Source organism: Microcaecilia unicolor, chromosome 2 (genome assembly GCF_901765095.1).
Source record: "Microcaecilia unicolor chromosome 2, aMicUni1.1, whole genome shotgun sequence".
Lineage (NCBI taxonomy): Eukaryota > Metazoa > Chordata > Amphibia > Gymnophiona > Siphonopidae > Microcaecilia > Microcaecilia unicolor.
The window spans coordinates 107280388-107307097 of NC_044032.1; the positions used below are offsets into that span (position 1 = coordinate 107280388).

Here is a 26710-nt window from a genome sequence, read left to right on the forward strand (position 1 = left end):
GTTTTTACACTGTATCCATACCTGCTTCTGTTGTGCTTTTGTGCCTATTCCTTGTATTGGACAGCTAGAGATATTACAGAGCTGCTTCACTGTGCTACAAAAGTGAGTCCTGGTGTATTTGGACGAAATTCTCCAAGATGCTGGCCCAACACCAGGAACAAGTCAAACAAGTCCTGCAGTGCCTGTGTGAGAATTATCTAAATGCTAAATTAGAGAAGTGTATCTTTGAGCGGAATAAACTACCATTTTTGGCTTACATTATATCTAAACAGGGCCTGAAGATGGATCCTGCAAAGCTCTCTGCCATTCATGACTGGGGCAACCAGCCTTACAACGGTTTCTGGGTTTTGTGAATTATTATTGCCAGTTTATCCAGAATTATTCCTCTGTTGCCTTGCCTTTTTCTGCTTTGACCCAGAAAGAAACTAACACCCGAGACTGGCCAGAAGAGGCAATAGCTGCCTTCGACCTCTTGAAACATGCCTTCACAACAGCCCTGATACTCCATCATCCTGATCCAGATAGGCCCTTCTTTGTTGAAGTCGATGCATCTTTCATAGGGTCTGGCACCATATTGTCCTAGTCTGACGTCAAGGGCAAATTGTTACGTTGTGCCTTCTTTTCTAAGAAGTTCTCGCCTGCTGAGAAAAATTATACTATCGGAGATCATTAGAGGAATGGCGCCATCTCCTTGAGGGAGCCAAACACCCATTTACTGTGACTACAGATCATAAGAACCTTCTATATCTGCAGGAGGCCCGTAGATGTAACACATGCCAGGCCCATTGTTCTCTGTTCTTTGTTGATTTGACTTTTGGGAGGTCTTCCACCCAACCGAAAATAACGTATGTACTGATGCCCTCTCTCGAGCTCAGGAGACCACCGAAAAGAGTCCCGAGCTTCAGACCTTCTTGTACCCTGCTAAGATTCAGACAGCGGTTTCTGTGGTGGTTCCTTCAGGCAAGACTGTGGTGCCCAAGCATCTCCGGGACTCGGTACTGAAGTGGGGGCATGAATCCAAGATTGCTGGTCATCTGGGAATCCGAGGCACATTGGAACTCCTTTCTCAAGTTTACTGATGTCCAGTGGCGTAGGAAGGGAGGGGGGCGTGGTCCGCCCCGGGTGCACGCCGCTGGGGGGTGTCGGCTCCGTGCTGGTGCACTGCCCTCTGTGCCCCGGAACAGGTTACTTCCTGTTCCGGGACAGAGAGAGCAGTGAACCAGCGCGGAGCCGACACACCCCAGCAACGTGCAGTCGGGGCGGATCGGCCGTCCCTCGCCGCAGGTATGCGCTCCGGGGGGGGGGGGGGGGTGCGCTCCAGCGGGAGGAGGGTGCGCCGTGCTGCACCCGGGGGGGGTGCGCAGCGGCGACCCACCCCGGGTGTCAGCTCCCCTCGCTACGGCTCTGCTGGTGTCCACAGCTGAGAAGCATATGGGACTACGTGACATCTTGCCCCGTCTGTGCCCATCACAAGTCTTCTCACTCACGCTCATGGGGGCTCTTCCAACTGCTTCTGGTACCCAAGGTACCATGAGCCCCATATAGCTATGGACTGCATCACAGACCTCCCAGAGTTGGTGGATTCACCACCATATGGTTCGATTCTCCGAGATGGCTCATTTCATCCCTTTGACCAGATTACCTTCCGCACCCATACTGGCCCACCACTTCTTCAAGGAAGTGTTCTGCCTTCATGGTCTACCGTAGCCCATTATCTCAGACCGGGGAGTGCAGTTAGACTATTCCTCATGATACCACCCCCAAACTTAACAAACAGACTGAGAGGGTTAATCAGATATTGAAGTCCTTCCTTCGCAGCTTTGGTTCTTCTCAACAAAATGATTGGTCCCAGCTGGACTGAATTATGCTATAACAATCATGTGAGTGAACCTCTGGGGCATCACCATTCAAGATAGTATTCAGGTTACACCTGTATCCCAAACTCCTACTGTTCCAGTCGCAGAGACTGCCGCCGAGTCCCTTTCTTACCTCTGGGGAAACTACGCGGGAGCTCTTGATTTGGGCCGCCCAGCAGTACAAGAAGCAAGCAGATAAGAAGAGACGCCCTGCTCTCCATTTCCATCCTGGAGATCTGGTCTGGCTATCCACCTGGAACTTGTGCCTCAAGTGACTCTCCACCAAATTTATCCCCAGTTTATTGGGCCATATCCCATTGTCTGACAGGTGGGACTTGTTACTTACCAACTGAAGCTACCTGCTGCTCTATGAATCCATGACACATTACACGTATCCCTTCTGAAACCCCTCGTACTGAGGCGAAGTGGCAGGGTACCTCCAGCACACAGTCCTACTGATGTCGATCCGGAGTTTGAAGTCCAGAGCATGCTAGACTGTCAGCAGTTACGAGGAAAACACCAGTGCCTCTTTGCCTGGAGGGGTTATGGACCTGAACTCCTGCGAACCTGCAAACAAGGTTCACACATCAATACTACCCAGAAGGTTCCACTGTATGTTTTCCTACAAGCCTAAACCTGTACGTCAAGGAGGAGGGCTACTGGGGAGTTTACTTTCATGGCCCTGATCATACCTTGAGCTCCAGTCTCTGCACAGCCTCATGGGGCATCAGGGTGTGGATCTGCGGCATACTCCATTGTCCCCAGGTGGTAGATGGGTGGTCTGCACTGCTGCCTTTGGAACTCCAAGATGTCTCATGAATGGGTAGGTCATTCTTGTTCGGATCCTGACGGGGGTGGTGTTACATCTGGGAAAGTGAGCCCTTGTGCCCCGGCTGAGCACGGCGAAGATGGAGCAGCACCGCGCTTGGTCAGGCAGCCAGACAACCCCTAGCTTCACCTGGGAAGCGACCGCCGTTCCACGGGAGTTGAGCCCCCAGGTGCAGGCGGCCACCAGGACTTCCAGAACCAGCGGGGTGAACGGCCACCAACCAGACAGGCGGGAAAGCTGACAAAGTCCAGGAACCAGGGAGGCAGCAACACAGCAGAGGAGTCAGTCCAAAGTCTGGGCAGGCAGCAATACAGCAGAGTAGTCAAGAGTCAGTCCAAAGTCTGGGCAGGCAGCAAAACAGCAGAGTAGTCAGAAAACAATCCAAGGGTCAAAACACAGGAACACAGGATCATAAGCTAACCGGCAGTAGAACACAGACGAGGACCACGACCTCTACAGCAATAGAAGCCGAAGCATGGAAGGACTGGTGGCAGGGCTTTAAATAGTGCAGGAATTAGGCTCAAACATGTGCAGCTGTTCCAAGATGGCTGCCTCCATCAGAGGAGATGTCCTACGTCCAAATATGGGCTTCCTTCCTGAAGTCGCCCAACTCCAAGATGGCTGCCACAGCCTAAGACGCCCATCTCCAAGATGGCCGCCACATCCTCGAATGCCCATACCCTGCGCAAGCAGGGTGTACACCTGGAGGAGTGTAACAGAGTGTAACAGGTGGGGTGTGCGTGCACACCAGGAGCAATTTTTTTTTTTACCCGCAGGGGGAGGGCTTCTTAGGGAGGCTGCGTTCCTCCTCCCATTACCTTCGCAACTGGTCGCCCCGCTTGCCTTAGCTTCCGGTTCTGCTGGGGCTGCCCTGAAGGGCTTTTTTGAGAGCCATCCTAGGTCTCTGTTCTGCCAGACCTGCCTCCAAGGGCTCTTTTCAGGGCCACCCCAGGTGCTGGCCCTGCCAGGCCTGCCCCGAAGGGCAATTTTCAGAGTCTCTATTCTACTTGGAGTGACTTGCCTGCTATCAAATGGGACCCTCCAGACCATCGGGCACCCAGCAACGTCCAAGGGCACACCAGTCTAGAAACATGACGTGGTCCTTCCCTCTTATGCTAACGAGGCTTTGATGAACTTTAATTCCCAAGCCCAGTAAGCGTCACAATAAGCCAGAGTCCTACAAACCCATCTTCTTATTAAATGTTGACATCAAGATTTTGACTTGTGTACTGGCGGACAGACCGGCTGTTCATATTCCCACATTGGTGGGAGATCATCAGGGGAGCTTTGTCCGGGGCTGCCAATTGGTTCTAAATGTCAGAAGGGTGTTTCTTTTCATAGTCCCGATCAGACCACCCAGGATCCTCCGCTGTTGGTTAGCTTAGATGCTGAAAAAAGTATTTGACTAGGTATGGTGGGATTAAGTTTGTGGGTTTGAATGGATTTTTTTCAAGCAATACAGATCTTGTATCATACTTTTTTGGGGATCTTGCCAGGTATTTGTGATCTGGATTGGCCACTGTTGGAAACAGGATGCTGGGCTTGATGGACCTTTGGTCTGTCCCAGTATGGCAATACTTATGTACTCCCACTGTGGTGTTGATGATGAATGGTGGGTGCACTCAGTCCTTTGTTATTTAGACGGGTGTTCATCTTGGGTACAATCTCTCCTCTTTTTTATTCTTACTGTATTTGGAGCCTCTGTTGCACTCTATACAAATTGATCCTGAAGTTACAGGCGTCACTCTACTGGGCTTAACTGTTAAAGTGAGTATGATGGATGAGTTTAACTTTTTTTTTCAAGATTTCCTCAGCTATTCGAGGGAGTGGGTGGGTGATTTTCCTATCCAGTGGATGACCGATAGTTTCAGATACTTGGGGGTGCAAATTTTACTGGAGCTGTCTCAATTATATGCTATTAATATAACCTCACTGTGCACAGCCACCAGAAGAATTTTGCAGGAATGCCCTCTTTTTTTTTTTGTTCCCTCCATGTTTCTCCCTTGGTCCTAAGCCAACTATTCCACCAGCAAAATTGTACAATTTGGGGAGCATTGGCCACTCGATGACTTAGTAGATATCATAAGAAAGTTGATGTCTCACACCATGTGGCATCCGGGGGCCAGAGTGCCACATGTGGCCATAGCACCATTGAACTAGGGGGGCGCTGGTGGCTTCCTGCGCTTGGGCTGCGCGTTGTGTGCTCTGCTCTCCTCTGCGGCTCTGTGTGGCCATCAGGCGCTGTTGGTTGTTGGCGGCAGAGTGCTACTCCTGCCTGCCCTCTCGGGGCACTTGGGTCTCCTGTCCGGCAGTGGGGCGGATCCTCCGGCTGACGTCGGACACCTTCACTGCAGTGAGAAGGATCTTCCACGCTACCGGCTGATTACCAGTCTCCCGGAGGCGGGACTTCCATTTTCCAGCTGACGACTGGACTTCCCGTGATGTCGGACGCATTCACTTCATAAGCAGAGCCAGCTTTGGTCTCCAGTGCCTCAGCTACAACTTTGGTTGTACTCCTGGTGTATTTGTGTGAATCTGACGTCTGATAGCCACCTGTCTGGTCCTGAAGCCTGAACTTGACGTTGCCTTTGCTAGCCGCCAGCCTGATCCTGACATTGCCTTCGCTAGCTGCCTGCCTGGACCTGAAGCCTGAACCTGACATTGCCTTTGCTAGCCGCCTGCCTGAACTGTAAGCCTGAACCTGACGTTGCCTTTGCTAGCCGCCTGCCTGAACTGTAAGCCTGAACCTGACGTTGCCTTTGCTAGCCACCTGTCTGGACCTGAAGCCTGAACCTGACGTTGCCTTCGCTAGTCGCCTGTCTGGACCTGAAGCCTGAACCTGATGTTGCCTTTGCTAGCCACCTGCCTGAACCTGTAAGCCTGAACCTGACGTTGCCTTTGCTGCTACTACTACTACTACTACTTAGCATTTCTATAATGCTACTAGATGTACGCAGCGCTGTACACCTGAATATGAAGAGACAGTCCCTGCTCGACAGTGCTTACAATCTACCTGAAGTCTGAACCTGATGTTGCCTTTGCTAGCCGCCGGCAGGACCTGAAGCCTGAACCTGACGTTGCCTTTGCTAGCCGGGTGCCTGGACCTGAAGCCTGAACCTGACGTTGCCTTTGCTAGCCGCCTGCCTGGACCTGAAGCCTGAACCTGACATTGCCTTTGCTAGCCTCCTGCCTGAACCTCTAAGCCTGAACCTGACGTTGCCTTTGCTAGCCACGTGCCTGAACCTCTAAGCCTGAACCTGACGTTGCTCCTGCTATATCCAAATTCATTCCTGACTCCTGTTCCTCCTACAGACAAGTCTGTTCCTGTCTCCTGTTCCTACTACAGCCAAGGCTGTTCTTGGCTCTTATTCGTGCCAATCCAAGTCTGTCCCTGACCCCTACAAAGGCCAGTCTGTTCCTGATTCCTGTTCCGGCTTAACTAAGTCCTGTCTGCTGCCAGCGCCTAAGGGCTCAACCACTGGAGAATGGCAGTCATCACAGATGAAGAACCAGGTTTGTCGACTGCTTCTCCTGGAACAGAGGCTGCCTGCTGGCCTATACGTCTGCTCTTGGAACAGCACAAAGGCTCATCTTACCCAAATCTGTGACAGATAGCTGAGGCCGTGAGCTCGTTGGATAAACCCAAGCTTCCTGACTTGGCACAGGTTATCCAGCAGCAACAGTACCAGCTTCATCATTTATCTGACGCTCTTCAGGATGTCTGTTCTCAGCTTTCTACGCTGCGCTGCCAACCGCGATAAGGAATTTCTTCACAGGCAGAAGCCTTGGCTTCTATACTGGAGAGGTCATCCTTCCGAGTTCCGGAACCTCCTAGATTTGATGGATCCGCCTCGTATGCTGCAGATTTCTGAATCAATGTCTAATGCATTTTGAGCTCCAGCCTGCCTCTTTTACCTCTGAACGTACCAAAGTGATATACATTATTTCGTTATTGTCCGATCAAGCCTTGGCCTGGGCCTACCTGCTGTGGGAACAGCAAGATCCCATTTTGTCCGATTTTTGTGAATTTCTTCGATGTTTCAAGATGGTTTTTGATGTGCCGCTACGGCCCTGTTCAGCCGCCAGCGAGCTTCTTCACATTGGGCAAGGTGATCTCACTATGGGATTGTATGCCATCTGGTTTCAGACCCTGGCCTCTGAACTACGTTGGAACCAGGAATCCATAACTGTCATTTTTTGGCAGGTCTTGCCGACCAAATTAAGGATGAATTGGTGGGCCGAGAGGTTCCTTCTCCCTAGATGAATTGATCGCCTTGTGCATTTATATTGACATTCAATTTTCAGGATTGAACCCATGAGTGTGCTGATCGGCGGCAAGCTTCTCGCATTCCTTCTCATTCACATCGCTGTTCAACCCATACAGGAGAGTCCGGGTCCCCTTTTGGCAGAACCGAAGAGCCGATGGTGCTTGGGCAATATTTTCTGTCAGAAAAGGAAAGGGAATACAGCCGCAAGAATAAGCTGTGTCTTTACTGTGGAGGTCCGGGAAAAGTCTAGGCCCGGGAAGTACGGGGAGACTTACCCTGGGCCTATGTGGCAAATTCCCCAATTTCCTGTTAACAATATTGGTTACCCTTAATCGGTCTGGTGGCATGGCCTCCACTGTTGCCTTCATTGAATCTGGAGCTGCAGGAAATTTTATTACTGCCAATCTCCTACAGCAGTTGGGTATCCCACTCAACCTCTTGATGCAATCTTACAGATCACCTCCATTCAAGGTGAGGTGCTCCCTGGCAGGGTTCACATTATTTTTATTCCCATTCAGCTGCAAATGGAAATTCTTCATCTCGAGAATTTTCAGCTCCTCGTGCTCCCTCAATCTGTTCATCCACTTGTCCTGGGAATCCCCTGGCTCCATCTACACTAACCCTGGATCAACTGGAGCGAGAACACCATTGAAAAATAGGGTCTTAAGTGCTTTTCCAAGTGTCTGGATTCCGTCTCTTCCATCTTATGATAGGGGCTACTTCTCTCTTGCCTTCTTTACCTCCTGAGTGTGTGGACTACTAAGATGTCTTCAGTAAGAAGGAAGCAGGTGTTTTACCTGACTGTCCGATTGACCTTATGCCCGGGAAGACGCCTCCTTGAGGACACCTTTATACCCCTCCCGAGAAGAGTCTCGGGCTTTGAGGGACTATGTCAAAGAAAACCTTAAGAAGTGTTTTATTAGATCTTCTACCTCTCCTGCTGGAGCCGGGTTCTTCTTCATCTCCAAGAAAGATGGTACTCTTTCCCTGCATTGATTACCAGGGTTTAAATGACATCACCGTCAAGACTCTGTATCCTCTGCCTCTTATATCTGAACTGTTTGACCGCCTGCAAGGGGCAGCGATCTTCACCAAGCTCGATCTCCGAGGAGCTTATAAACTTATCTGTATTCTCAAAGGGGATGAGTGGAAGATGGCCTTCAACACTCACGAAGGACACTTTGAGTATCGGGTTATGCCCTTCGGGTTGTGTAATGCCCCAGCTGTATTCCAGGACTTCATGAATTACATCTTCAGAGACCTCCTATACTCTTCAGTAATAGTCTATTTAGATGACATTCTTGTCTTCTCCAGCTCACCACAGGATCATCCTACGCATGTATGAATGGTCCTCCAACGTCTGCGAGAGACTCATCTCTATGTGAAACTTGAGAAATGCGCTTTTCACCAGACTGCTGTTCTGTTCCTAGGATATATCATCTCTTCAAGAGGGCTACAAATGGATCTGGACAAACTGCGAGCTATCCAAGATTGGCCCCTGCCTCAGGGGCTTCAAGCCCTGCAGCATTTGCTGGGATTTGCAAACTAGTATAGACAATTTATAGGTCACTATTCTATTGTCACTGCTTCATTAACGGCCCTCACCAGGAAGGGAGCAAACGTCAAGAACTGGTCCACCGAGGCAGTACAGGCTTTTAATAGATTAAAGCATTTGTTCCTGTCCGCCCCTGTGTTATGGAGTCCGGACGTGTCCAAACCTTTTATCCTAGAAGTTGACACGTCTCAAACTTCTGAGATGGGGAAATGCCTTCCCTGTTTCTTTTTCTCCAAGAAGTTTACTCCTGCTGAATGCAACTATACCATTGGAGATAGGGAACTCCTAGTTCTTACAAGAGTGGAGACATCTACTGGTGGGGGCTATCCACTCCTTTACTGTCATAACAGACCATGAGAAACTCCTTTATCTGCATAACACCTTAACCCTCGACAGGCCCGTTGGTCTCTCTACTTTGCTCGCTTTACCGTTCGACTTACTTTTAGACCAGCAGAAAAGAACGTCCAAGCTGATGCACTATCTAGAACCTTTGAATCTCCTGAAGAACCAGAGGTGCGCCGGCCCATGCTAAACCCTGTCTGTATACTTACTGCTATGGGGGTTTCTCCATCGGACACTGCTCTTCCGGTGCCACCTCAACTTCAGCAGACTATCCTCAGATGGGGGCATTCCTCTCGTTTGGCTGGACACCCAGGGTTCCGTAAAACCAAGGTCCACAATTCTCCTCCCGGTTTTGGAGGTTTCTCTGCTCCACACTGGGTGTCATCACCCATTTTTCCTCGGCCTACAACCCTCAGACCAGTGGTCAAGTTGAATGAATTAACCTGACACTCAAGAATTTTCTCCGCATGTATGTAAACAACTGTCAAGACGACTGGGCCTCCCTACTGCCCTGGGTAGAGTTCTCCTACAATAATCATTTTCACGAATCTTCTCGTATGTCGTCCTTTTTCATTGTCTATGGACAACATCCCCGAATACCTCTGCCCATCCTAGTCATTGTGCAGCCACCAGCTACTCATCGCACTCTTGAGGACATTCATAACATCTGGAGTACGGTTCAGAATAACCTTCAGTGAGCCTCAGCCCGGTATACACACTTTGCCGATAGCAAGAGAAGAGCAGTGCCCCTCTTACAACCCGGACAGAAAGTCTGGCTCAGTACCAAACATTTACGACTTCGTCTACCGTCTTATAAATTTGCCCCCAAATTCAACGGACCCTTTTCTGTACTGTCTCAAGTGGGGGCTGTCACATCAGCTACTCTTACCCTGTAACCTCAAGATACACAATGCCTGCCATGTATCTCTCCTGAAACCTTTTGTTTCCTCCAAATGGCATTCTATACCCACGCAGGCCGTAGTTCTCTAGACCCAGAGTATGAGATAGATGAAGTTCTGGATTCCAAGCGACGCTCCAGAAGGCTCTATTATTTACTATCTTGGAAACACTTTGGTCCTGTAGACAACTCTTTGGAGCCTGCCACTAATATTCATGCTCCAGAATTAATCAACAACTTCCATTCTCGTTATTTCAAACTGGGTCCGGGTCAGAAGGGGGTCAATGAGGAAGGGGATACTGTCACACTTACCGCGTGGTGTCTGGGGGCTTTTGTGCCGTGTGCATCTGTGGCACCATTGAAATGAGAGGGCTATGGTGGCTTGCTGCACGTTGTGTGCTCTGCTCTCTGCCGTGGCTCCATCTGATCGTCGGGCACTGTTGGTTGTCAGCGGCTGTGTGGTTTCCTCGCCTGCCCTCTCGGGGGCACTCGGTTTTCCTGTCCAGCGGTGGGATGGATCATCCGGCTGACGTCAGACGCCTTCACTGCAGTGGGGTAGATCTTTCATGCCACCAGCCGATTACCAGGCTTCCAAAGGTGGGACTTCCATTTTCCAGCTGACTCCCGGACTTCTCGTGACATCAGATGCCTTCATTTCATAAACAGAGCTGGCATTAGTCTCCAGTGCCTCAGCTGCAACTTCGGTTGTACTCCTGGTGTGTTTGTGTGAACCTGACGTTGCCTTTGCTAGCCACCTATCTGAACCCGTAGGCCTGAACCTGACATTGCCTTTGCTAGCTGGCTGCCTGTACCTGTAAGCCTGAACCTGACGTTGCCTTTGCTAGCCGCCTGCCTGAACATGTAAGCCTGAACCTGACGTTGCCTTTGCTAGCCACCTGCCTGAACCTGACGTTGCCTTTGCTAGCCGCCTGCCTGGCCCTGAAGCCTGAACCTGACGTTGCCTTTGCTAGCCACCTACCTAAACCTGACGTTGCTCCTGCTACGGCCGAGTCTGTTCCCGACTCCTGCTCCTGCTACGACAAGTCTGTTCCCGACTCCTGCTCCTGCTACGACAAGTCTGTTCCCGACTCCTGTTCCTCCTACAGACTAGTCTGTTCCCGACTCCTGTTCCTCCTACAGACTAGTCTGTTCCCGACTCCTGTTCCTCCTACAGACTAGTCTGTTCCCGACTCCTGTTCCTCCTACAGACTAGTCTGTTCCCGACTCCTGTTCCTCCTACAGACTAGGCTGTTCCCGACTCCTGTTCCTCCTACAGACTAGGCTGTTCCCGACTCCTGTTCCTCCTACAGACTAGGCTGTTCCCGACTCCTGTTCCTCCTACAGCCTAGGCTGTTCCCGACTCCTGTTCCTCCTACAGCCTAGGCTGTTCCCGACTCCTGTTCCTCCTACAGCCTAGGCTGTTCCCGACTCCTGTTCCTCCTACAGCCTAGGCTGTTCCCGACTCCTGTTCCTCCTACAGCCTAGGCTGTTCCCGACTCCTGTTCCTCCTACAGCCAAGGCTGTTCCCGACTCCTGTTCCTCCTACAGCCAAGGCTGTTCTTTGGCTCTAAGCTGTTCTTGGCTCTTGTTTGTGCCAAACAAAGTCTGTCCCTGACCCTTACCAAGGCCAGTCTGTTCCTGATTTCTGTTCCGGCTTCCCGACTCCTGTTCCTCCTACAGACTAGTCTGTTCCCGACTCCTGTTCCTGCTACAGCCAAGGCTGTTCTTTGGCTCTAAGCTGTTCTTGGCTTTTGTTTGTGCCAAACCAAGTCTGTCCCTGACCCTTACCAAGGCCAGTCTGTTCCTGATTTCTGTTCCGGCTTCACAAAGTTCTGTCACTAAATTCACCAGTGGTTCAGCACCCAGGGGCTGAACCACTGGTGAACAATAGTCATCACAGATGAAGAACCAGGTTTGTCGACTGCTTCTCCTGAAACAGAGGCTGCCTGCTGGCCTATACTTCTGCTCTTGGAACAGCACAAGGACTCACCTTATCGGATTCCGTGACAGTTGAGTGCTGTAAATTTCTGTAACTGAAGCTGAGACTTTCTCTATCAAGTCCACCTTTCTGGTTTGAACCTCTGTCTTTTCCTCTAGAGCAACCACAAATCTCTGTAATGGCGCAGTATGCTGAAAGAACCCCAATTGTGAACTCACCACATGCTCAAGAGAAGTTATTGCTTGCCAAATAAATTCCAGTGTGATGTTCTCAGGGTGTGCCAAAAGTAAAGATGTTTGAGATCTGGGCTGCCGCAGGAGGCCTACAGAAACCTCTGCCTACACTATGCTCTTAACTGCACCACCCTTTCTTGCTATCTCCACTCTAACCTCCATGGGTTAGCCCACTAACAGTACAACTGCTGTCCTATCTGACTCTGTCCCTTCTGCTGAAGAACCTCCTCTGTTGGAATGTTAGCTCTCCACTGATACAGACATCCTTGGCAGACCTAGTCCTTGGGGCTGAGAGAAACATCTCCCATAAAGTGTACCGGTGTTCTCTCCCCTTGTGCACTAGTAAGGGAATGCCCCCAAATCACAAGTGTAGCTGCAAATTCACAGACATTGCAAGTATAGATTTGTTTTTTTGTTTTTTGCATAACAATAGTAAAATGACGAAATATAAACACAAATACAATCAATGAGGTAAACTTGGAAATGGCAAACTGAACTCTAGTAATAGGCCTAACATGAAACAGTATCAGAAATTAACAGATTTCACAGCACTGAAAAATCATATACAGTGGTGGAAATAAGTATTTGATCCCTTGCTGATTTTGTAAGTTTGCCCACTGACAAAGACATGAGCAGCCATAATTGAAGGGTAGGTTATTGGTAACAGTGAGAGATAGCACATCACAAATTAAATCCGGAAAATCACATTGTGGAAAGTATATGAATTTATTTGCATTCTGCAGAGGGAAATAAGTATTTGATCCCCACCAACCAGTAAGAGATCTGGCCCCTACAGACCAGGTAGATGCTCCAAATCAACTCGTTACCTGCATTACAGACAGCTGGCGCATGGTCACCTGTATGAAAGACACCTGTCCACAGACTCAGTGAATCAGTCAGACTCTAACCTCTACAAAATGGCCAAGAGCAAGGAGCTGTCTAAGGATGTCAGGGACAAGATCATACACCTGCACAAGGCTGGAATGGGCTACAAAACCATCGTAAGACGCTGGGCGAGAAGGAGACAACTGTTGGTGCCATAGTAAGAAAATGGAAGAAGTACAAAATGACTGTCAATCGACAAAGATCTGGGCTCCACGCAAAATCTCACCTCGTGGGTATCCTTGATCATGAGGAAGGTAGAATCAGCCTACAACTACAAGGGGGAACTTGTCAATGATCTCAAGGCAGCTGGGACCACTGTCACCACGAAAACCATTGGTAACACATTACACATAACGGATTGCAATCCTGCAGTGCCGCAAGGTCCCCCTGCTCCGGAAGGCACATGTGAGGCCCGTCTGAAGTTTGCCAGTGAACACCTGGATGATGCCGAGAGTGATTGGGAGAAGGTGCTGTGGTCAGATGAGACAAAAATTGAGCTCTTTGGCATGAACTCAACTCGCCGTGTTTGGAGGAAGAGAAATGCTGCCTATGACCCAAAGAACACCGTCCCACTGTCAAGCATGGAGGTGGAAATGTTATGTTTTGGGGTGTTTCTCTGCTAAGGCACAGGACTACTTCACCGCATCAATGGGAGAATGGATGGGGCCATGTACCGTACAATTCTGAGTGACAACCTCCTTCCCTCCGCCAGGGCCTTAAATGGGTCGTGGCTGGGTCTTCCAGCATGACATGACCCAAAACATACAGCCAAGGCAACAAAGGAGTGGCTCAGGAAGAAGCACATTAGGGTCATGGAGTGCCTAGCCAGTCACCAGACCTTAATCCCATTGAAAACTTATGGAGGAGCTGAAGCTGCGAGTTGCCAAGCGACAGCCCAGAACTCTTAATGATTTAGAGATGATCTGCAAAGAGAAGTGGACCAAAATTCCTCCTGACATGTGTGCAAACCTCATCATCAACTACAGAAGACGTCTGACCGCTGTGCTTGCCAACAAGGGTTTTGCCACCAAGTATTAGGTACTGTTTGCCAGAGGGATTAAATACTTATTTCCCTCTGCAGAATGCAAATACATTCATATACTTTCCACAATGTGATTTTCCGGATTTAATTTGTGATGTGCTATCTCTCACTGTTACCAATAACCTACCCTTCAATTATGGGCTGCTCATGTCTTTGTCAGTGGGCAAACTTACAAAATCAGCAAGGGATCAAATACTTATTTCCACCACTGTAATAGAAATATGGTAAATGTCAGTACAATATAAGTGATACCATAATAGACATTCCTTCACCTGCTTTCTGAAGTAGAGGTAGTCTCAAGTTATATGTAGACCCTCTGGGAATAAGTTCCAGAGTTCAGGGGCTACGCCTGAGAAAGCTCACTGGTGGGTATGACATTCTGTAATTCTTACCTAATTGTGTAATTTTTACCTAAAATTATATACATCTTGAAAAAAAGGGAAATGATTTTTTCTTTTTCTACTGAAATTTTTTCAGATATGTGGTACACACTATCATTGGGGGAAAATAGAAATTCACCCTGATGATATGTTTAAAAAAAAAAGGGGGGGGGGTTCTTTGTAATAATATTCTCCACCCCCCACCCCATTTGTAAGCCATATTACACCTAGAAAGAGTTTTCATTTGTGAAGAATTTTATTTTTAGAATATCTTTAAATATTTGCCATGGATTATGGATGTAGTCATCCCCTTGGATTATTCACAAGCTATTGGAAAACCCATGAAGTGCAGAATGGGGAATTCACAATAGGGAGAGGCATACAGAAGGGTTACCGATTTAGTCATCGGCGGTCTGGACTTGGAGTCGAGGCACAGCCACGGGAGACGATTTCTAGTGCAGCGGAGCTACGGGCGAGGTGACCAGATCCTGCCAGATGAGCAGCAGAAAGCTCCAACCAGAGCCAAAGGGAACAAATGGCCTCATCGGTGGAGTTGAGCACGATTAGACTGGCACAGTTGGAACGGCGACTACAAGCGGCAGAGACTCTAAGGCTCAGAGCTTCGGAAGGAAACCAAAGACCACAATCAATCACACCACTAAGCGAATCCTCCTGTGAGGGAAACTGAGGTGACAGAGAGGAAGAAAATCTGCAGCCCAGGTAGAAAAGCAATTGTATAAGCGTACCTCTGTTCAAGGGTACTACTACCGCAATGTGATGAACGCCTAAATTGTTACAGCATCTGGGCACTAGGATTCCATTACAGACTGGTAATATAACCAGGTATATGTACCTCATACCTACACTGCCATAGACCTGTTGTAACTGCAGTTACATAATTATGGCAAAGATGCACTGGGGTCATCCAAGAGTGAGAGGGAGAAAGACGGGAAAGGCAACTCCAGGTAAAAAATGAAACCGAGCGCCATAATCCAAGACTGAGGCGGGAGATAGATGGGAAGTCGACTCCTGGTAAAGAATATAACCAAACGCTGCCTGAACTCACACAAGCACACATACTCACTCACATACATATAAAATAAAAAGCAGGAAGAGGAACAACAGCCTCCAGAATGAGTAATTTGCAGTGCTTGGACAAAACATAATAAGTGAGAGACTGTGTGACTTTTCATATTCATCTTACCCTTTTCATCTCACAATGAGATGGTTGCTAATACTCTGCTTAGCTCTCTTGGGCTTCTTGATGGGCAACCTACCTGAAGGCACTGGCACTATACAAATTCCAGTAATCTTCGACTTACCCAGAAAACCCAATACCTATAAACAATCAAGACCCACTAACAGATACCTTTTAGAGAGCTTTGACACAGAGCTCCATGCCCACAACTGTCCATAGACCACTCACCAAACCCAGTGCTCAACCCAAAACACGATCTCTTCTGAACCTGACCAAATAACCCTCATGCTCAGATCACATGGTCCATCCAAGTCCTGCCCAGCAATCTATTTCAATGCAAGATCCGTGGTGAACAGTACCTTATTAATAGAGGAATTATTAGAATCGTCCGATCTAGGCTATTTTGTTTATCTCTGAAACATGGCTCACAGAATTCAAGAACCCGATACTACCCTACCTATACCCAACCGGATACAACATTCTCCAAGACTAAACAAAAAAGGGAGAGGTCTGGCACTCGTTATAGGAGCTTTCTACATGTATCCTTAGTTAGTATAGGCCTGTTCCCAGAACTGGAATATATGCTACGTAAACTCCATGACAACTCCAGAGGAGCCAGTCAGATCACTTCACTCCTAATCTATCATCAACCAGGAGCCTGGACTAAGGCCGAACACACAATATTGGAGATCATCTCGTCCGCTATGTCCCAATTTCCCAGAGTAGTCATCCTGGGAGATCTTTACTTACATCCAGAGAATGATGCGGATACCAATGTTCCTAACTTTAAATCATTCTTGAGAACAACTGATCTCGCTATACATGGGAGAGGTCCGACCCATAAGCAAGGCCATACTTTAGATTTCCTTACTACCTATCCCACCAACCTGATTGGATCTTCCACATGGAAGCCTATACCATGGTTCGATCACGTCTAACTAGACTTTACCATTAATATCTGTCTTATCAAACCACCCCAACCATCACCCTGTTAAGCTAAAAAATCACCAGAGGGAAAATTGACAAATCCAGCTTCTGGAATGAGCTAAAAAAAAAACTCCCTTACCCTTGAAAGCCTCACACAAGAATCTGTAAAATCCTACTGGGACACTAAAGTCAAAACAGTCTTATATAAAAGAGCACAAATTACTACCAAAGAGGTCAAAGCAACTTGAAAATCACCCTAGTTCTTGGAAGAGCTGTTACAACTAAATCAAAAATGTAGAAACCTCAAAAAGAAATGGAAAAAAAAGCAAAGCTACTGATGACAGATCCAAATAGAAATTCTCCTTTCGTCTCTACAAACAAAAAGTAACTGACTCCAAGTGAAAATACTACAGCACCCTAATGGGCCAGGATACCCTTGATAATAAAAAAAAAACTATTCACCCTATTAGGAGCCTAACTTCCATCCATTCTCCTGGTAAAGAGTAACAAACATGTCCCTCTGCTCAAAATCCAGCTGACTACTTTGAAAGCAAGGTCAATCAAATTAGAGTTGACTTAGCCAAATATAATTCAAAAGAAAAAAAACTTAAGGCTATGACTCAGGAGTCAACTCCACCCTAGATTAAAGTCAGGAAATTAAAGCAAACCAAGTACTCCTGTAGCCAGGACCTGCCCACCAGGGGATGTACTATCCTCTCGCATCGAGGATATGTCTCCAAGTGCTGCCCGGGAGGGAAGGATTAGGACAGCTGTTGTAGTTGGTGATTCAATCATTAGGCATATAGATAGCTGGTGGACGTGAGGATTGCCTGGTGACTTACCTGCCTGGTGCGAAGGTGGTGGACCTCACGCGTCACCTAGATAGGATTTTAGATAGTGCTGGGGAGGAGTCGGCTGTCTTTGGTACATGTGGGTACCAATGACATAGGAAAATGTGGGAGAGAGGTTCAAGAAGCCAAATTTAGGCTTTTAGGGCCAGATGCACTAAACTTAACGAGCCATTAACGAGCAAGTAGTAAACCCTGGCATGCACTAAAGGCCATTTTCCGATCACAGTAGCAGCTAACGAAAACAGAATGCAAATGATCTAAAGGAGCTGCACTACGTTGCAAGGCTATTATAATGAGATGCACTAACATTTACCAATTCCCCTTACCGTGGAAAACCTAACGTGAGGTCTGCACCTCGTTAGGCTGGGGCTGCTGTGATCGGACCCATGGAGACCAGTGGGAAAGCACCTAACACCCATGTAAAAAAAAAAAAAAAAAAAAAAACAAGCTGCGTGTCTCAAGTGCTCGTCAGGGACGTCCTTCTAAAGTGCCTAACATGGACGTCCGTCAAGGATGTCCCTGACGTGCAATTGGCTTTTTTTTTCCCTTCCGCCACCGCCGCCCCCCGAGGGCGCCGCTGCCGCTTCCCCTTCCCCCCTGCATTGAAATAACTGTTTCCCGCAGCCCCGGCCTCCCTGCCATCCTCCGCACCTCCGTGGCCCCGCCCCCCTTGAGGTCGTCGCCGCTCCCCCCTCCGTCTGCTACCAGGCCGGGCCCTCACTGAACCTCTCACCTCCGTGTGAAGGCGCTGCAGCAGGCAATAGCTGATCGCCTCCCTTTGGACTTCCCTCCTTTCCTCTCTGGCCCACCCTGGTCTGATGGAGGATGGCGGGGAGGCTGGGGCTGCGGGAAGCTGTCATTTCAATGCAGGAGGAGCGGCAGCGACCTTGCGGGGGGGGGGGGGGGCCAAGGACGTCCATAAAGGACGTCCATAGGCATAGCTCATTGTTTTTATAGTGAAGGACGTCCATAACTGGCGTCCTTGGCATGCGCAGAGCAGCCAGCATAACGCTTGGCTGCTCTGCGCATGCTCGACCGGCCGACTGTTTAACGATGGAATAGAGAATGCAAGTGAGCTACAACGAGCAGCGCATTTGCATTCCTATTCCTTGATGCATGCCCGTTCCTTACCGATTCGCTAAGGGAATCGGTAAGGGAAGGGCATTAATGATTTTTTAGTGCATCTTGGCCTTAGGTAGAAAGCTCAAATCCAGAACCTCTAGGGTAGCATTTTCTGAAATGCTACCTGTTCCGCACGCAGGGCCCAAGAGACAGGCAGAGCTCCGGAGACTCAATGCGTGGATGAGACGATGGTGCAGGGAAGAGGGTTTTAGATTTGTTAGGACCTGGCCAACATTCTGGGGAAGGGGGAGCCTATTCCGAAAGGATGGGATTCACCTTAACCAGGGTGGGACCAGGCTGCTGGCATTGGCATTTAAAAAGGAGATAGAGCAGCTTTTAAACTAGAAACAGGGGGAAGGCCGACAGTCGCTCAAAAGCGCATGATTTGGCATAAGGTATCTTTCAAAGATATCACCAAAACAGGGAAGATAGGGTATCCTGATAGTGAGGTTGCAAAAGAGACTGTAGTAGATCAGGTGTCCTTAAATAAAAATAAAAATCAGACAAAAGATTGCAAATTAATACTGTCAAGTACTGAGCATGATGTAAATAGGAACAACAAATATGAAATGTCTATATGCGAATGCCAGGAGCCTAAGAAATCAGATGGGAGAGTTAGAATATATTGCAGTAAATGAAAAATTAGATATAATAGGCATCTCTGAGACCTGGTGTAAGGAGGATAACCAGTGGGACACTGTCATACCGGGGTAGAAATTATATCGTAGTGATAGGGTGGATCAAATTGGTGGAGGGGTCGCATTGTACATTAACGAGAGCCTTGAATCAAATAGATTGAAAATTCTGCAGGAAACAAACCACTTCTTGGAATCACTGTGGATTGAAATTCCATGTGTAAAAGGGAAAAGGATAGTGATAGGAATGTACTACCGTCCACCTGGCCAGGATGAATAGATGGATGCAGAAATGTTAAAGGAAATTAGGGACGCAAACAAACTGGGCAACACAATAATAATGGGTGATTTCAATTACCCCGATATAGACTGGGTAAATGTAACATCGGGACACGCTAGGGAGGTAAAATTCCTTGATGAAATCAAGGACAGCTTTATGGAGCAGCTGGTACAGGAGCCGACGACAGAAGGAAAAATTCTAGACCTAGTCCTTAGTGGAGTGCATGTTCTGGTGCGGGAGGTAATCTGGGTCCGCTTGATAACAGTGATCATAACATGATCGGATTTGATATTAGCTTTGAAGTAAGTATGCTTAGGAAATCAAATACGTTAGCGTTTAACTTTAAAAAAGGAGACTATGATAAAATGAGAAGAACGGTGGAAAAAAAACTTAGAGGAGCGGCTGCGAATGTCAAAAATTTACATCAGTCGTGGATGCTGTTCAAAAACACCATCCTGGAAGCCCAGGCCAAATATATTCTGAATAATAAAAAAGGAGGACGGAAGACCAAACAGCCAGCATGGTTAAAAAGTGAGGTAAAGGAAGCTGATTGGAATAACCGGACCAGTCCTTAAATGGTTCAACGAATTCCTCTGAAACCGAAGCTACTCAGTGAAACAAAACAAAAACCTTTCCAAAATGTGGGGTTCCTCAAGGGTCCCTGCTGTCCCCTGTCTTGTTCAACTTCATGTCCTCTCTTAGCTCTATTCACTTGGGTTCAGGAGTAGTAGTAGAGCTATTACTATCATACATGGATGACATCATGCTGCTCCTACTGCTGACATCCTCACACCAAGATCCAACCCGATTGGCAATAATCGGGATGCACACCATTCAGACCCGGACCCTGGCAAACAAACTGAAATTGAACACCCAAAAGATGAAGATTCTCTAGTTCCGGAATCAAGGAGCTGAGGCCCCAACTTCAATAACACTACCCAACAGCATCACCTTCCCAGCAGAATCAGAAGCCAGAGAGCTTGGAGTCATGCTTGACTCCTCTCTATTATTCACACCCCATATCAACCAACAATGGAAGAAAACAATGTTTAAAATGAGACAACGTTGTCTAATCAGGTCACTCTGATCAAAAAGCCTTTGTGCTACTGGTACAAATGCTTATCCTACCGCACCTGGAGTACTGCAATGCCCTAATTCTTGGCATTAAGAGCAAACATTACAAAAAACAAAAAAAACCTACAGATCATACAGAACACAGTGGCAAGATTAATTTTCAAACTGAATAGTTTCACTTCTGTTTCACCTAACCTTACAAAACTACACTGGTTATCAATAGCTGAAGGAACTAAGTTTAAAGTTGTCTGCCTAGTCTTTCAGATTCTTCAAGGTACTACCTCTGCACTCCAGATTAACATCTCATCTATTTTCATTGTTCACTCTAACAGACTAAAAGAACAATTGATCCTAGCCCCATCTTTCACAAGGGAGTACAATCTCAGAAGATCTTTAACTCGCTCTTCTCAGTGGCAGGGATCACATTATGGAACTCACTTCCTCTGACTATCAGAGCAGAAAATAATTGCCTCAGCTTCCGGAAGAAACTAAAAACCTTCTTCCCAAAGACTGCAATATAATACTTACTGATCATCGATCCCCTAACAAACTTTAGAAATATCTAATTTAACACAGCCTATAATCATACCATAACATTATATCTAACCAATAAGAATGTATTTACCCAATATCCTGCCTATAAATCTGTAACACTTGTTCCACTAATGTTGTAAACCACACTGAACCCCAAACAGGGGATATTAGCGATATGTGAGACAAATTGAATTAAACCACCAAACATTCTGAGAGTTGCTTTAGCCAACTAAAATAAAATTTAAAATTATATTAAAACATAAATCTTATCACTTCCTGGCTATCTACTGCTTTTTAAATTTAAAAGGTAAAGTTGTTTTGTATGTGATTCTCCAACTATTTCAATTTCTTCATAGGAAGATGAGGATGATAGTGATAATGATGGAAATCACGAAGAGAATGAGAGTGATAAGGAAGAAAGAAATCGAATGAAAGAGCAAATTGCCAAAAAGTTGAAAAAGAATGAGAGTGAGGCTGTCAAACCTCCAAGCAAACAAGAAAAAAAGGAATCTACTAAAGAAATGACTCGCAGGTAAGTAAATCATTCGAAACAGTTTAGAAAGAGATTTATTTGTAATGCATTTGTTTACAGTTTTTTTGGTAAGCAAAACATCACAACTAAATTGTTATGGGATGTGGTTTTTGTTTTCAGATGAAATTTGTAAGTATGTAGCATTCTGTTTGTAATAAACAAAGCACACTATCTTGTTCTATGGGATGGTTGGATACAGATATGTTTGAGACATGTTATGACAGTGTTATATATGTCTGTTTTTTAATACATCTTCATTTAATTGAGAGGTTACAATTCAAATAAAAACAAATTGCAAGCATGCAAAACAATACATAAACTTAAGTCCAAAATTGTGATATCCAGAAAATAAAAATAAATTAACATTTACAGATAAATCGCATTGAGTTTTTTTGTGCTGCATCAATTACATAGTGCTTAAAATCATCCTTCATAAAGCAGCCTTACACACCTTAATTTATGTTCTTTAGTATTGCAAATTGATTACAGCGGTGATTCTCAAACCTGGTCCTGGAGACACTCCAACCAGTCAGGTTTCCAGGCTATCCACAATGAATATTCATATCTGTATGCAGTAGAGGCAGTGCATGCAGATCTCTCTTATAAGTATTGTGGATAGCCTGAAAGCCTGACTGGCTGAGGCTCCCTCCAGGACCAGATTTGGGAACCACTGAATTACGGTAAAGAAAGAGGCAGACCCCACTAGGGGATACCGCCCACAAACGGGCGGAAGGCCAGCTAGGACAGAAGGGGAAGGGAGGGAGGGGACGAGGGGTCCAGAAAGGACTAGGGAAAGAGAATAGCTACAGGGAGAAAGTAGGGAAAGAGTTAAAGAGGGAAAAAGGACGGGTGGGGAGGAGTGGCGACAGACACAAAAGGGACAGGTGAGGGAGCAAAAGGTCCTTTTGAGATAGCCAGCACAGGAAGAGCAGTGCTGATTCCAATGAGGCTGAGTCCTGCATTAGGTGCTGAGAGGAGTAGCGCTAATTTCTGTCCGCAGCACCATTGGTCAGCACGCATCTTAAAGGAGCCGAGTCCGGAAGAGCGTTCCGCTTCTCCCCCATTATATTCATCTGGGAAGCAAGCAAGGATATGTGAAGGGGATTTTTTCAACCCCCCCAAAAAAACCAGAAAAGGAAGCGAAGGGAGCTGAGCTAGGAACACGCGAGACTGGGGATGACCATGTGGCGCCGGACCGCACGGCACAGTGCAAGTGGGACCGCACGTGTACTGACCACGGATGTGGAGCGGCGTGTTTAAGTTACCGCATTTCAACTCGGGACGGGGCGTCATACTGTGCACGCTACCCTGCTTGTTTCAATGTGGATCGCTCATGCCGCTGCCCAGGGAGATAGTAGAATCTCCAGCCGTCTCCTTATAAGAACGAGGAGCGACTGAGTGGGGTCGCCGGCGTGAGCGTGTGCTGCGGGAACGAGCGCCGCGGGAGGACATGTTTCCAGGCCAGTCGCATCGCCGGCTGTGTGGATCGGTGGCGCCTTGTGTTCGCAGTAGCGATGGGTGTGTCAGCAGGGAAATTCTAAGTTTTAAAGGCGCCGGCGTCTCAAATAGCCACGACGCGGCTGGGTGGCAGGGCCCCGTTTAGCGAGGGACAGTCCTGGGAGGATGGCGTGACTGGGTTCGAGCGGCCACGCGTACACCACAGATAAACCTTGCTTTCTCTACCTCACCAGCTCTCCCTCCACTAGTCCGTTCCCCTCTCTCTCCTTCCCCTCATTCCCTTTCCTCCTTTCCTGAAGTTACTATTGAGGAAACTACACTTCTCCTTTCTTCCTCAAAATGTACCACCTGTTCCTCTGATCCCATTCCCACCCACCTTCTTAATGCCATCTCTCCTACTCTTATTCCTTTTATCAGTCACATTCTCAACCTCTCACTTTCCACTGCGACTGTCCCTGCTGCCTTTAAACATGCTGTGGTCACACCTCTCCTTAAGAAGCCTTCACTTGACCCTACTTGTCCCTCTAATTACCGACCCATCTCCCTCCTTCCTTTTCTCTCCAAATTACTTGAGCGTGCTGTTCACCGCCGCTGCCTTGAATTTCTCTCCTCACATGCTATTCTTGACCCATTACAATCTGGTTTTCGCCCTCTCCACTCAACCGAAACTGCGCTTACTAAAGTCTCCAATGACCTATTACTGGCTAAATCCAGAGGTCAATATTCCATCCTCATTCTTCTTGATCTTTCCGCTGCTTTTGACACTGTCGATCACAGCATACTTCTCGATACCCTGTCCTCACTTGGATTCCAGGGCTCTGTCCTTTCCTGGTTCTCTTCCTACCTCTCCCTCCGCACCTTTAGTGTTCACTCTGGTGGATCCTCTTCTACTTCTATCCCTCTGCCTGTCGGCGTACCTCAGGGTTCTGTTCTTGGTCCCCTCCTCTTTTCTATCTACACTTCTTCCCTTGGTTCATTAATCTCATCCCATGGCTTTTCCTACCATCTCTATGCTGATGACTCCCAAATCTACCTTTCTACCCCTGATATGTCACCTTGCATTCAAACCAAAGTTTCAGCGTGCTTGTCTGACATTGCTGCCTGGATGTCTCAACGCCACCTGAAATTAAATATGACCAAAACCGAGCTTCTCATTTTCCCCCCCAAACCCACCTCCCCGCTCCCCCCCGTTTTCTATTTCTGTTGATGGCTCTCTCATTCTCCCTGTCTCCTCAGCTCGAAACCTTGGGGTCATCTTTGACTCTTCTCTCTCTTTCTCTGCTCATATCCAGCAGACCGCCAAGACCTGTCGTTTCTTTCTTTACAACATCCGTAAAATCCGCCCCTTTCTTTCCGAGCACTCTACCAAAACCCTCATCCACACCCTTGTCACCTCTCGTTTAGACTACTGCAATCTGCTTCTTGCTGGCCTCCCACTTAGTCACCTCTCCCCTCTCCAGTCGGTTCAAAACTCTGCTGCCCGTCTCAACTTCCGCCAGGGTCGCTTTACTCATACTACCCCTCTCCTCAAGACCCTTCACTGGCTCCCTATCCGTTTTCGCATCCTGTTCAAACTTCTTCTACTAACCTATAAATGTATTCACTCTGCTGCTCCCCAGTATCTCTCCACACTCGTCCTTCCCTACACCCCTTCCCGTGCACTCCGCTCCATGGATAAATCCTTCTTATCTGTTCCCTTCTCCACTACTGCCAACTCCAGACTTTGCGCCTTCTGTCTCGCTGCACCCTACGCCTGGAATAAACTTCCTGAGCCCATCCTTGGCCACCTTTAAATCTAGACTGAAAGCCCACCTCTTTAACATTGCCTTTGACTCGTAACCACTTGTAACCACTCGCCTCCACCTACCCTCCTCTCTTCCTTCCCGTTCACATTAATTGATTTGATTTGCTTACTTTTTATTTTTTGTCTATTAGATTGTAAGCTCTTTGAGCAGGGACTGTCTTTCTTCTATGTTTGTGCAGCGCTGCGTATGCCTTGTAGCGCTATAGAAATGCTAAATAGTAATAGTAGTAGTAGTGGTCGGCAACCGGTGCTAGCAGGCAGCTGCAGCCATGAGATTGCATTAGAATCAACAAACGGATTATGCCTTATATTGAATGAGACTGCCATGAGTCTTCTGCATTGCTGTGTTTTTCAAAGTAGGGGTGATCCCAGAAGTAGTAAAATACAATAAATAGAAATCCCAGAAATAAAACATGCAAACCAAAGAAGGAGATAAATCACAAGGGCAGACAAAACTAGCCCTCGTGCTCACCGATAGGAAAACATTTAGGATATGCTTCTTATAGATATAGTGCTTGAGAAGCACAGTACCCAACAAGAACCAGCAGATGGCAGCAGAGCAATAGCACAGAGAAACAGAAAAATATTGTCTGGTTGGGTTTTTTGTGTCCGCTCTTTCTTTCTCTCTCCTCCTCTCTTTCTTGACACATTTGGAATTCAGTAGCAGTTCACACCATTCCCTTGACGACGGCAGCATATGGTAACTCAGCAGGAATAAAAAAAAAAAAAAAATTCTTGACGTGTAGGATTAGTTTACTTACCGGTCGGTCTATGTGTAAGTAATGCAGGCAAGTTTAAATAATGATCAATTCTTTTAGTCTCTGCATTGCAGAAATGCCATCTCAAAGGAAAAGAAGGCAATCGTCAGCGGTCGAGGCAGCCAGACAGGGGAAAAAGACGACCGCGAACAAACAGAATGCAGCCAAGCAGAAGAAAGTCACGCGGGAACCCAGAACCAATGCTAGAGCGGGACAGAGATCGGAAGTAGCGCAAAGACAACCAGCCCCAGACCTCAGAGCTCTTATGATGGAGCTGAGCAAACTGGTAGAGCAGCACGGCGTATCGTCAGTAACCGAGCAGCTGCAATCCTTGGGAAACATAAAAACGACGCCAGCACCGCAAATACCCAATTCAGCTCTGGTACCAGTGCTAGGGGCGAACACAACTACCCACGAGTCTACAGGGGGTAAGTCGGCAGACACGGCTGTAGCCACTCCACAAATATCATATACTTGTACACAGAGCCATGACACATCAGTAGCTTTGGGAATTAAGTGCGCGCTCCATGATTATGAGTTGAGTTGAGGCAAGCTGCAAGCTCTACTACGGGGCAAGCAGATAAGGGGCCCATCAACATGCCAACGCAAACAGGCAACATGGAGCAGCAGTTAGCAAACAGTGGGGGTACTGGTGAAGGAGTATGTAACCCTAGAAGTGATGTATTATATGGAGTATTCACGCTGTCTAGTGATGAAAGAGAAAATCCTGAGAAAAGAGTTTATAGATATATTCTCACTCCTTTTATGGGAGCAAGGACAGAAATTGTAGGGACAGAATTTTCTCACCATTTGAGCGTGATAGAAGATCCAAGATATTTAAATCCATTACAAATTGGATGTCTGCATTTCACATTTTTATAACAGTTATAATGGAGAAAGAGCCGGAGATGGGCCCCTATATGATCAGGTACATGGACACTATCATTAGAGCACATAAGCGTTATGGGGGATGGGCATGGCTGAATTATGATATCAAATTTAGAAAGAGTATGGCGGACAACCCATCCATATAATGGAAGCATAGGGTGGTAGATTTCTGGCTAGATGAAATGTCGGCTCACAGGCCTCTCATGCAGGACAGGAATTATAACCAGGCAGACCCGATAGGGCACAGAGCGCTGCAAACATTTCAGACACCAGCAATAGGGCATAAGCACTCTGGGGCAAAAGCGGGAAAATGACCATGCAGGCAGTACAATCAAGGACAGTGTACTTGGCAGCCGTGCAAGTTTCGCCATTCCTGTTCATTGTGTGGAGGTGGACACTCGGCGGCACAATGTAGACATCCT

At 47.4% G+C, this 26710-nt stretch overlaps 1 protein-coding gene across 1 annotated transcript in view; it reads left to right on the forward strand.

Moving 5' to 3' along the window:
- CWC27 (CWC27 spliceosome associated cyclophilin) overlaps positions 1-26710 on the forward strand; it is a 365379-nt gene that overhangs the window by 97161 nt on the left and 241508 nt on the right. The window contains exon 10 of the mRNA XM_030193180.1: positions 21205-21380. Coding sequence (XP_030049040.1) covers positions 21205-21380 — 176 coding nt within the window. The remainder of the gene's footprint in view (positions 1-21204; positions 21381-26710) is intronic.